Source organism: Citrus clementina, unplaced genomic scaffold (assembly GCF_000493195.1).
Source record: "Citrus clementina cultivar Clemenules unplaced genomic scaffold, Citrus_clementina_v1.0 scaffold_5, whole genome shotgun sequence".
Classification (NCBI taxonomy): domain Eukaryota; kingdom Viridiplantae; phylum Streptophyta; class Magnoliopsida; order Sapindales; family Rutaceae; genus Citrus; species Citrus x clementina.
The window spans coordinates 42,814,379-42,826,103 of NW_006262201.1; the positions used below are offsets into that span (position 1 = coordinate 42,814,379).

The 11,725-nt window shown below is 33.7% G+C and overlaps 2 protein-coding genes across 6 annotated transcripts in view; one reads left to right on the plus strand and one right to left on the minus strand.

Moving 5' to 3' along the window:
- Window positions 1-5,779, minus strand: part of LOC18043008 (Fanconi anemia group J protein homolog) — a 9,527-nt gene extending 3,748 nt beyond the window's left edge. The window contains exons 1-19 of one of the 3 annotated variants that reach the window (XM_024183143.1): window positions 5,227-5,779; window positions 5,029-5,122; window positions 4,574-4,649; window positions 4,096-4,124; window positions 3,934-3,978; window positions 3,724-3,824; window positions 3,500-3,641; window positions 3,296-3,357; window positions 3,144-3,217; window positions 2,985-3,055; window positions 2,742-2,829; window positions 2,591-2,663; window positions 2,398-2,493; window positions 1,664-1,772; window positions 1,174-1,267; window positions 1,000-1,083; window positions 744-900; window positions 333-529; window positions 161-205 (exon numbers count right to left, since the gene is read on the minus strand). In XM_024183143.1, the coding sequence (XP_024038911.1) occupies window positions 161-205; window positions 333-529; window positions 744-900; window positions 1,000-1,083; window positions 1,174-1,267; window positions 1,664-1,772; window positions 2,398-2,493; window positions 2,591-2,663; window positions 2,742-2,829; window positions 2,985-3,055; window positions 3,144-3,217; window positions 3,296-3,357; window positions 3,500-3,641; window positions 3,724-3,824; window positions 3,934-3,978; window positions 4,096-4,124; window positions 4,574-4,649; window positions 5,029-5,122; window positions 5,227-5,581 (1,992 nt within the window). In that variant the 5' untranslated portion in view covers window positions 5,582-5,779. Of the gene's footprint in view, window positions 1-160; window positions 206-332; window positions 530-743; window positions 901-999; window positions 1,084-1,173; window positions 1,268-1,663; window positions 1,773-2,397; window positions 2,494-2,590; window positions 2,664-2,741; window positions 2,830-2,984; window positions 3,056-3,143; window positions 3,218-3,295; window positions 3,358-3,499; window positions 3,642-3,723; window positions 3,825-3,933; window positions 3,979-4,059; window positions 4,125-4,573; window positions 4,650-4,740; window positions 4,906-5,028; window positions 5,123-5,226 lie in introns of those variants that run through there. The other 2 variants (XM_024183142.1, XM_024183144.1) reach the window with 2 other exon arrangements.
- A 3,174-nt stretch (window positions 5,780-8,953) lies between these two features.
- LOC18040596 (putative pentatricopeptide repeat-containing protein At5g43820) lies at window positions 8,954-11,626 on the plus strand. 3 transcript variants are annotated; one of them, XM_024182905.1, is made up of 3 exons: window positions 8,954-10,827; window positions 11,113-11,223; window positions 11,303-11,626. In XM_024182905.1, the coding sequence occupies exon 1, from the start codon at window positions 9,102-9,104 to the stop codon at window positions 10,776-10,778; it is 1,677 nt and encodes a 558-aa protein (XP_024038673.1). In that variant the 5' UTR covers window positions 8,954-9,101; the 3' UTR covers window positions 10,779-10,827; window positions 11,113-11,223; window positions 11,303-11,626. The 3 variants fall into 3 exon arrangements, 2 of the variants coding, with proteins under 2 accessions (XP_024038673.1, XP_024038674.1); XM_024182906.1 differs by having other exon boundaries at window positions 11,137-11,223; XR_002905144.1 differs by having other exon boundaries at window positions 8,958-9,133.
- The last annotated feature ends 99 nt before the right edge of the window (window positions 11,627-11,725 follow it).

Below are 11,725 nucleotides of genomic sequence, written 5' to 3' on the forward strand. Positions count from 1 at the left end.
AGTCCCATGCCGTATATGCAAGTAATGTGAGTCCAAGATATTTATACAACATTCTTCCATTTTCCAAAGTGCCAAAGTGACATCACAATCCTAATCCAAAATTATGCAAATTAAAAAGCAGAACTCTTGGCCCAGAAAATTTAAAGAGGAAAAAGGATACAACCACTCGAGCATTATCATCGCTGAAGTCAATTCCTTCTGAAACCTGCAAACAAATATAGCAATTTAGACATTTAGTAAAATACAAAATGCAGATTGAACAAAAAATCAACACATAATGCATCCGCAACCGTATGATAATTGTCATATGACATAAAACATAAATTTCACACCTTTCCACGGCAAACTGCAAGGAAACTGGCTCCTTTCTTATTAGCATTTTCCTGAGACTCAATTGTGTTTAAGTCATTATTGCCTTCTCTCTTAACTCTTTTCTTTCTCACAACAGCACATTTACTGCCTTGTGAAATTGAGTTGTAATAATGCTTCAAAACAATCTCAAAGTCTTCCTGGCTTCCCCCTTTTGGCTCTGCACCAACAACCAAGACAATAAGCATAAGACTCCAACTAAATAGTAGCCAAGATAATTCCAGCAAGAACAACAAAGTAGAATAATTGCCATGTAAAGATAACTTCAAAATCTATGCAAAAAGGCTAAAAATTGTGAAACAAGACAAGGAAAACAACAAAGTTAATATAGAAATGAAGAATGTTTTCTCAGATAGCATAAAAGATGTGCTGACCCACAAAAAGAGGTTTCTTTGCATTAAGTCGAGACCATTGGCCTGTTTCACGCCAACGATTGCACAGTTTCTCCATCAACTTATAACTAGGGAAGAATACAAGAGAGCCACCAGGAACAACGTTGCATATTTCCTCTATAGATTTGCCAAGGGCATCCTTCAAAACAATATATGTACAACCAATAATTTATTGAACTATAAAAGAGGAGACCACTCTCAGACAATCAAAATCAATGTGACAAAAAGCAGAAGATACCTGAAAAGCATACCCATCTGCAGTTTTATAACTTGCATTCAATGGATAATTATCTGGACCAGTGGAGATTACAGAAGTCAACACCTGCAAAACAGTTGATGGTCCATAACTGCAATAGTAGTATAACAAACCAAAACCAATTAGCAGAGAGATGGAGGAAAATGGCATTCATACCTGCAAATCAACATCGATGACATGCGGAGCCTCCAGACAAGTTCCGAATTGAACTCCAAGCTCAGAAGAGAAGGAATTCATTGGTGATAAGGTCCTATTTTCAGAGAGATGAGTACTAGCGTAAAGGAAAGACGCTACTTTGGGTCATGCAATTAAAGCAAAGAGATAGTTTGTAAAAAAGGGCAAATGCACAGCTTTTACTCAATCATATGGTATGAGACTGACCAGACATGAAAATAATATCTTGTAGTCCAACATTCAATACTAAGCAGCAGACCATGGCCAATTTTAGAAAGAGTATATCAGTCCTTATGGATATAGTGGGGAGGTATAGTGACCTCCACTTAGTTGCTCAACACATACTCATGCATTGAAGGTAGTAAACAAAAGTACAAGATGTTTCCACAATATGCATACATGCCTTGTGACTGAGGAATCAAGCAGTTTAAAATGAGCTTAGCAATCCAGATATGGCAATGTCATAGCTTACCCCGATGTTAAAATAATAGACAAAGAAAGCTCAGCAACATCCTTGAAAACAACAGCTGGATTCAAGCACCACAAACTTAAAGTATGTGTCCAGTTTCCACCAGGGTTTTCTGCATGGAGTATTATTCATTAACAATGCTGGCCATCAGTTTTCTCTAAACAAGAAAGCCCATGTTAAAATGGACCAACAATAACATATCCTACAACAAAAACAGTTGAACACTTGATGGCAAGTAATAATAACATATTGAGAAGGAACAGATAATAACAGAGATCAAGATTATGGAGTTCACCTAATACAATTCAAATGTAGAGTCAATTCCATAAATGGCTTAATGCAGAAGTTCAATATAGACATTTTTTCTCTAAAAATTCCAAAAACTAACGTATATTAAGTTGGTGGATACAGTTTCTTAGAGAAACAGTATCAAGATCCCCTGATACATGAATTTTCCAATCATCTTATTAAGGAATCTTACATAGCTAGGGTTTTGGTTTGATAATGACTGGTGCATAAACCTGTTAGGCTTTCCATCTGCTACCATAAGCCCTTAGACTGATTTTCAATCACACTTGGCCAAATAATATATTACCTATAAGAGTTTGGTCAGCAATGTCTATATAATTATTTCACAAATTCAAACCATAGATTCATAATCTATTGACTTTCATTGATGACAAAATTAAAATGACCCTTAAAAGAATTAATCAAATCATCAAGTATTGACCACTTACTTGAATCTCTTTTAATATATTTCTGTAAAGCAAGCTGATAATCAGATACATGAGAACCGTTTCTTGAGAAGAAATAGGTAAGTGAGGAGAATAACCCTGTTGCATTTTCAAAGGCAATCAGTAACAATAACAAATGTTCAATAGTTAATAAAAAAGCTGTGGGATCAGGTCACTATGACAAGAAGACTTGTACCTTCCAATGTTATGACTGACATGCCACTCAGATGAGGTAACTCTGATTCTGTGTCTGTAGCTTCTTTGATTGCCTTTGACCAAACAAAGAAAGTTTATAAACTTTGGAAGATAGTCAGAATCAAACCCCCAAAACTTTCTTAACAGTGTACCTTTGTGGCACATTCTAGCAATATTGGAAAGCACTGCCGTGAGATGTTAGCTTCTTGGAGTTCTCTTAAAGCTTTATCACCAGTCCAACTTCAATATAAAATGACAACAATAAGATAAAGAAATGAAACAAATTTGATTTTGTTATTTACAAAATTCATACTCTAATATGAGTTACTCAAGAGCATAGTAGTGCATTTAATAATTCATTTAAAGAAACTTCTTGTATAGCTAAAACAACTGACCAAGAGAAGAAGTGCTGAAATTCCCGCTTTGCTAATGTTGCTTTCCTGCGCTCAATCCAGCCTACGAGGTCCTATACATCCATAACTCCCACCATTGTCCAAGATCCAATGATGCAATTTGAAAGCCAGAAATTGTGAAATAAAATGACCAAAATTTACCTGGGTCATTTCAATTAATGGTTGGTAAATCATGGGATTAACAGAGCACACTTGCTCTAGTTCCATCTGCAATTCTTTCATAAGCCATAACCACTATAAGCGCCAAGAATCACAAAATTTCAAAATTACATAGGAATTTTTTCCGAACCTACTTAGCAAAACATCTTCATCAATATCCACACTACCGGCATCACGGGCAATGTCTTCGATATTGCTGAAAAAAAACAAATTATGTCTGTAAGTGTTCAACTCCAGAGATAATAAAAAATTTTAAAATCATTTACTTCTTCAGCATGACCTAAAGAACTTAATAGAAGTTTATAGGAAAATAAGTAAATAAAAGTTGTGAAACATACTGGGCTTCATCAAGAATTAAAATGGCTCCTTTAATATCAACTTCCATAGCACCCCGAATGACAGGATTAATGATGTAGCTGTAGGGACAAAACACCAACTGCGCATCATCTGCCATGGAGCGTGCAGCATAATATGAACATCCTGAAAAATGCATAGCCTCAATGAAATGCTTGTTGCCCAAAATTGTAGTATTTCATGTGTAGAATGAAAATATGAGATGAACCTCTAACGACTTGTCCAACATTCACCAGATCTTCAATATCATGAACCTCATGGCAACCTCCTTTCTGAAGTGATGGGTGACCTCTGACTTTATGCACATTTCTGTTTGAAATAAAATTATTATTAGACCATACTTTAGCTTTTTCCATTAGCAGTAGCATCAGACATCACTAAGATTAAATGAGCATGTAAAAATAGAGAAATAACTTACTTAAATTGAGGACAACCCAAATTTCGATCCCCCAAAAGCAGCTTGCTAGAAAAAAAATAGTTATCATGAGAGAATGAAAGCAAAATCTTGTTGATGTGTTTGGAAAAAAAAAAAAAAACACCACACCATTCTTCATCAATATTCTCTTTGTCACGTACGTACTTGTTTGTGCAATAATGTTTACGCGAAGCCTGATGGGACATGAAATAGAAGTTAATAAACTCATAGAAGCTTGAACTACACCACTAGTAGGGATAAACATTTTTATTTAATATGATTTTTTTTCAGATTGCTTCATTTCATAGAGAGTTCCAAAGCAATATCAACCTCTAAAGCAATTGCTATTGGTTTCATCAATATTGACTGTCTTCCTCACTAATCACCGACAGCATTAAAATTAAAAACACTCAAATGCTAACAGATAAAACTCATCAAAGACATCAGCAAGCAATAATTTTCAGTCTATAATTTCTGGAGAAAGAACAAGGACAGAATATGTAAAATGTAACTATAGTCATGGGTGTTGAATGGATGATCTGAACAAGAGCCAAAGGACTCCATAAAGCCCAGTGCTAAAACAAACCTAAAACAAATAGATTATAGTCATGGGTCATTAATATAAGGATGTATTAAAACATACCAACACTGCCATTGGCACCCGATAAGCAGTTTTCTTGTATTCAGAAATCACTTGAGAAATTTGTGAATGTGTCCTCCTAGTGTGAACAGAAAACACACAAAACCATTAATATGTGCAAATTCTTAATTAGCATCCATAAGAGTAAAAACTTTTTGCACAGAAATTACAAAGATCAAATGGTGTCCAGTATCTTGCGCGCTTGGCCTCACTCTTTCCCTTTATGAATCTCACATAATTATTACTGGCAAGCAGGACAGGTTTGATGAACACAGTGAACTCAATCTATTCACAAACTACAATCTCTTAAAACATCAGAAACACCATGACTTAATTATCACAGCTTAATAAGCGTACCTAAAAGTAAGATTATATCAAAATTTAACTTAATATAAGATATAAACCGTCAATTAAACAGATACAACAAACATATAGTAACTCGACAAGATAAAACTCACGATGCATAAAATATTGTAGGCGTCATCTTTTTCTTCACATTCTTGTTGTTCATCGCAACCTGAGCCGTCTGGCCATTTGTTGACGGCGGAATAGCTAACAACACGAAGCAATAATAGTCATGTCAATAGCAATGAAACATTTTCATTTTCTCAAGTTTTGAAAAATATTAAATCAATATGATGACGTGGCATTATTACTTGAAGGCTGTGATTCGGGGATGAATCCGCCACCATTTGCCAGAGGATCGGTGACGGCCTCGGTATCAGGTTTGGAGTGAGAGATGTTTGCTAACTGATTCTTTAATTTACAATTCTGCTGCCAAGCGAGAGTCGAGCAAAGAAGCGAGAGAGATTTTCCAGTACCGGTCGGAGACTCGAGTAATGCGTGACAGTGACCGTCTCTTTGCGCTCGATCAAGCGTCGATATCACGCGGCACATGAACACAAGCTGCGACCCGTATGGTTGGTACGGAAACTCCACTTGGATTCCCCCGACGTGGTACGCATTCAGGGGCTTTCTGTAATTAGGGTTTGGGTTTGCCTCTGAGACCATTTTTGCATTTCTATTTGGAGATCTTGGATGAAAGAAACTGAGATAAAATATTGAGAGGGAGCTCTAAAAGTGAAATGAAATGGATGTTTTGGGAGTTTTAGCGGGAATTTTTTTTGAGTGAGGCGGTAAATTCTGCACCGCAGGGTTGAACAGTGAACACAATTTTATTAAGCAACGTATCAGCGTTGGCGTGATGAATGTGTTACGCCAACTTCGTACCTTTTCGTAAATCGAAAAATGATAATCGTCTGCCTTCGGCACGTAAGATTAAATTAAATTAATTATAACAAAAATTAAAATATTTTTTTTTTATCTTGAATTTAAATTTTTTAGATGCTTATTTATTTTAGGTTGTTTATTTTTTTAATTTTTCACTTATTTTCAGATAATTTTATATGAATAGAAAAAATAAAAAAGGCCCACTTTTATATGAAAGTTCGAAATCTAAATCGAAATCTAAATAGAAAATTTTAATTTCAAATATCAAAAATATCCTTAACAATTTATGTATTTTCAATATTATATATAAACCTAATAATTTTGTATTATTTTTGAAGTTATTTTTTAATTGCTTTAAATTTTTATTCACATGATAGCATTAGATAAACTAAAAATATTAAACAAATCAAATTGTATTCATTGTGATGAATCAAAAATAAAATAATAATGTTGACTTTATAATAAAATTTGATATTATAATTACATCTTTTAATAAAAAATTAAATTAAGATCAACAATGATAATATTTTTTTTAAATGCTATCAAACTAATCAACCTGTAAAAATTATAAATTGTGAAGAGTAAATATATGCACTACTTGAAAGGGTATTAACGTCAAATTATTAACTTTTAAGTTTTTCTTTTCAGATGTTGAAAATGAAAAAATAAACATGTCATTCATAAAATTTTATTTAAACCTATTCAGATTTCAAATAAAAAAATAAATACAACCTAAATTTTTGTTAGCTTTTACATAACAAGTCAACATAAATTAAATTTAAAAAATACTTTTTTAACTTTGAGTTTTGTATTTTTACTTCTTCCCTTTTTGTTTATTCCTATTCTCTATTTCTCTTCCATCGCGTTCTAGCCCACTTGATTCACCGTGGTCTTTGGATGGTGAGGACCACTAAAAGTTGTAGTAAGTCCAGAAACATCAATCACGCAAGGGCGCCCCATGCCATACGTTTAAAGATGGCAAATTCTCCATTTCGTCCCTCAATAAATTTAATGGTAATAGACTAATAGGGTAGAGACGAAAAATCCCTAAATAAGGATTAATTTTTTTATTTATTAGTAGATATGTATAAATGATTTCAGTAAATTAAAAATAAAGACTTAAATAAAATTATTAACATATTATAAAGTATTTAATTATTTAAAAAAATCTATAAAAAGTTGAAATAATATCAAAATTAAAAAATATTTGAAGAGTGCAACATGTTGAGAAAGAAAAGAAAACATAACAATGTTTTAATGTTGAATAAGAATTACAATGTAGAGTTTTCTTTTAGTTATAATCTATTTATACTAGGTAAGAAAATATTAACCAACATTGTAATTGACAAAACAAAAATTTTTAAATATTCATATATAATAGGGATTGAGTAGAGAGTACAAAATTAAACCCTGCCGCATTAAGAATTTGGGAATTATTTTTCATCAATTCTCCATCTTATTCTGCAAAATTATTCAAAATTCACTCCATTTAAGGTGGAGCCCTGTGAATTTCTAAATTCATTAAGGATTTTGCCACCCTAACCCTACCTGTGAAATTGATGGAGATATAAAAAATTGGAGCCCGGAATGATGAGAAATCTTTTTTGAATTAGAAGCCATTCTTTCTTAATTCCTAGCGGACATAATATGCATAAACCTAATTTGATACATCAGACAACTTTTACAAATTCTACTTAGTTTTTTCCTTCACCACAAGGACTACGGTTTCATCCTTTTATTGCACTTCTCAGAAGTCGATGTTGGTTTGTGTGCTTTGGCTGATGGGATCAAGAGCTTTATTGCACTAACGTTTCTCTTGTTTCAATATTTTAATAATCAATGACTCAACACTTATGTCTGTTTATGCTAGTAACAGAATATGGATAAGAGAATATTGTAACAAAGGAGCAGATTTTTTTTTTTTTCAGCAAATTAAAAATTCCAAGAAGCGTTACATGGGATATAATCTATTGACTTGAAAGAGTTTACAAGAACCAAAATAATAACACGGTAAGAACCACAAAATTTCGGCTCACAATCTTTTCAATTGAATGTAGACGCAAATTAAAAAAAAAAAATTGCATATAATATAGTTTTATTTAAAAAAAAAAAAAAAACTTAGAAAATGAAACTGCTTACACCAGGCCAAATCATAGTCGATAATGAAAAAAAAAGGAACTCAACTATAGCATACAACGAGTAATCCATGGTCTAGACAAACTATTCTTCATAAGGCCTAGTATATAGCAAAGCCAAAAACTCCCCCAACAGCAAGATTAAGTTCCAACAGTACAAATCGATATAGATTCACATAATATAACAATAATCGAGAAACAAAACTCAATAACTACAAACTTGAGTAATGCAAATCATCTAACAAAAATTTAGTCGAAATTCTCCCATAAAGGGTGGATAGTCTTGACCGCCTGACAAAGTTAAAATCCCCCACAGACCTAGCTGGTATAACACATTTGATTCCATTAATTTTTCTTCTTCCTTCACTTTCAAGCAAGCACAGTTGATAGTGTTAGGTGCGTATAATATTCAGGAAGCATTCTTTTTCACCGTCTCATTTTCGCGATGCTGTAAAAGAATAACTATAATAATAATAATAAAATATATGTACTTTCATCAGCTATAGCATAAAAATAGATTAATACCACATTTTATTAAGCTTTTATCAAATCCTAGCCATTGAAATTAATAATATCACATATCAATAAATGTTTAAAAATTCAAATACTACTAAGATTATGAGAGAATTTGAAATAGTAAAAATATTCACAAGTATCATTTGTGTGGGAGTCAGTTATTTTTTATTTTAGTTTATTTAAGTTTTTGAAGATTGAATAAGATGAGTTCGATAATTTGAAAATAATATCCTTAATTAATAATGAATTTCACTTGTTAATACCAAATTTTATTAAGCTTTTATCAAATTCTGGCCATTTTAATTAATAATATAACATGTCAATAGGTTTTTAAAAGTTCAGATAGTACTCAGATTAGAAGAGAATATAAAATAGTAAAAATTTTTAACCGGTATCATTAGAGTGGGTGTCGGTTATTTTTTATTTTAATTTATTTAATGTTTTGAAGATTGAATTAGATGAGTTCGATCATTTGCAAAATCTTAATAAAGGGCATTGGATGCCTTGGCCCAATCAAAAGTCCAGAACGGTCAATAGTAATCAGCCCATATCACATTTTCATCATCACGGCGAACGTGCTTTAACAAACCTCTTAACAATGGCGTTTGCATTTCTGAGGCTCACTAGCGAAGCTTTCAACAGTTCCTTTCATGGCGTTTCTTTCGCGGTTTTACAGAACCAGGTACCCTTTATCCTCCCTAAGCTCGTCATTTTCACTGTTTTCATTTTCAACTTCAGTTCGGTCAAACTTGTCATACAACGAACTGTTATCGAATCAAAAGAAGAATATGTCAAGCCTCGACGAACATCACGTTCTCAAGGAACTATCAGATTTATTTCAAATTTCTAGTCATAATTCATTTCCAAATGTATATAAAGAGAGTCGTAGTAATTCAGTTAAACGAATAGACAGCAGCAGGGCAGTTGACGAGTTTTTATTACCCGAGGAGAGACTACGAGGGGTTTTCCTTCAAAAGCTGAAGGGTAAAGGCGTAATTGAAGATGCTTTATGGAATGTGAATGTGGATTTGAGTCTTGACGTTGTTGGTAAAGTTGTAAATAGAGGGAATTTGAGTGGGGAAGCGATGGTTTTGTTTTTTAATTGGGCAATTAAGCACCCAAACGTAGCTAAAGATGTCAAGAGTTATAATGTGATTGTTAAAGCATTGGGGAGAAGAAAGTTTTTTGATTTCATGTGCAATGTTTTGAGTGATATGGCTAAGGAAGGCGTAAATCCTGATTTAGAGACTTTATCCATTGTGATGGATAGTTTTATCAGGGCCGGTCAGGTTTATAAAGCTATACAAATGCTTGGGCGCTTAGAAGATTTTGGATTGAAATTTGATGCTGAATCTTTGAACGTTGTTTTATGGTGTTTGTGTCAACGATTACATGTTGGTGCTGCGAGTTCGTTGTTTAACTCAATGAAAGGGAAGATTTTGTTTAATGTAATGACGTATAATATTGTCATCAGTGGGTGGTCAAAACTTGGTCAAGTTGTTGAAATGGAGAGAGTTTTGAAGGAAATTGTAGCTGAAGGTTTTAGTCCTGATAGCTTAACTTTCAGTTTTCTTATTGAGGGTTTAGGTAGAGCTGGTAGAATTGATGATGCCATTGAGGTTTTTGATACTATGAAGGAGAAAGGCTGTGGGCCAGATACGAATGCTTACAATGCTGTGATTTCTAATTACATTTCTGTTGGAGATTTTGATGAATGTATGAAATACTATAAGGGCATGTCAAGTAATAATTGTGAGCCAAATATGGATACATATACCCGATTGATTTCTGGGCTCCTCAAATCCCGAAAAGTTGCTGATGCACTTGAGGTTTTTGAAGAGATGCTGGATCGAGGGATTGTTCCCTCCACGGGGACTATAACATCTTTCCTTGAACCTTTGTGTAGCTATGGTCCACCTCATGCTGCGATGATGATGTATAAGAAAGCAAGGAAAGTTGGGTGCAAACTATCCCTTACAGCTTATAAGTTATTGCTCAGGAGGCTGTCTGGATTCGGGAAATGCGGAATGCTGCTAGATTTATGGCACGAGATGCAAGAAAGTGGTTATCCTTCTGACGGGGAAATTTATGAATATGTCATTGCCGGACTTTGCAATATAGGTCAGCTTGAAAACGCTGTTCTTGTTATGGAGGAATCTTTGCGTAAGGGTTTTTGCCCAAGCAGGCTTGTTTATAGCAAACTTAGTAACAAACTACTTGCTTCAAACAAATTAGAGAGTGCTTATAACCTATTTCGGAAGATTAAAATTGCTCGTCAAAATGATTATGCTCGGCGGTTATGGCGTTCTAAGGGGTGGCATTTTTAAGCTGATTTGCTTATCTTTGGCAAGCAAACTATAGTCTTTGTGGCAGAAGGTAGTAACTTTCTTGTAGGGTATGGTAATTCTACTATCAAGTGCAAGCTTTTGTTTAACCCGATTCTTCATAAACTGTGAACTTATGCTCCTGTCATTCATGTTATGTCTACTTGTCTTCATAGCTTCAACAGCATCTTGCATACTAATATTTAAAATGAAAAACTAATTTTAGGCTGTTGACATATTGGTGTTTGTGAAGCTTATGATTTTTTATTTTCTATTTTCGTGCATTAAAAAATAGCTGTCTTTATGAAATTCTTTATCCTTATTGCTTTATGCGTAGGTGCACATTATTCCTGTGGACTAGACCTTGAAGGACAAGTATGCTATTCCGTTTGCTTGTTAACAGAGCCTTGGTTGTTCATGGAAAGAAGAGTTAATGCTAACATTCAAGGTGAAATTTTAACCAGATTTTGAACTCAATCACAGGCTCACAGCAGTACTTGATTGGATTGTTAAAATATGTGGTGCAGGAAGTAGAGCGGCCTGTGACTGTGATAATCTTGGTTCCGGTTCGGAAGGCCTTATGTGCTGCTAATGATAAAGGAAAAACCATGGACACTATTTCGGGAAATTTTAGCTGATGTTGTTAGGGATTTCCGTGCTGACATGTTTTATAATAGAAGCAAGCAGAGCAGAACAATAACTTTTTTAAGCTTCCTCAGTTCAGCAATTTTCTAAATTTATTGTATAACTCAAGTTTTTAAATCTAAACGATTGTCTTTGTTTACTTGTTTTTACACCCTAACAATTATTCCAAAACCGCCGAGGTTTATATTCATTCTAGAATGGCATTAATTTAGACCCTCTCAACAATCAGACGGAAAGAAAATATTGTTCTTTTCTATAATTAACTGTTTTTCGAAGTGTACTTTTGAAGCTGCGTGATGTGGATC

What these genes read in the sequence shown, in the direction of transcription:
- LOC18040596 (XM_024182905.1), top strand. Translation starts at nt 9,102, where the DNA reads ATGGCGTTTCTTTCGCGGTTTTACAGAACCAGGTACCCTTTATCCTCC.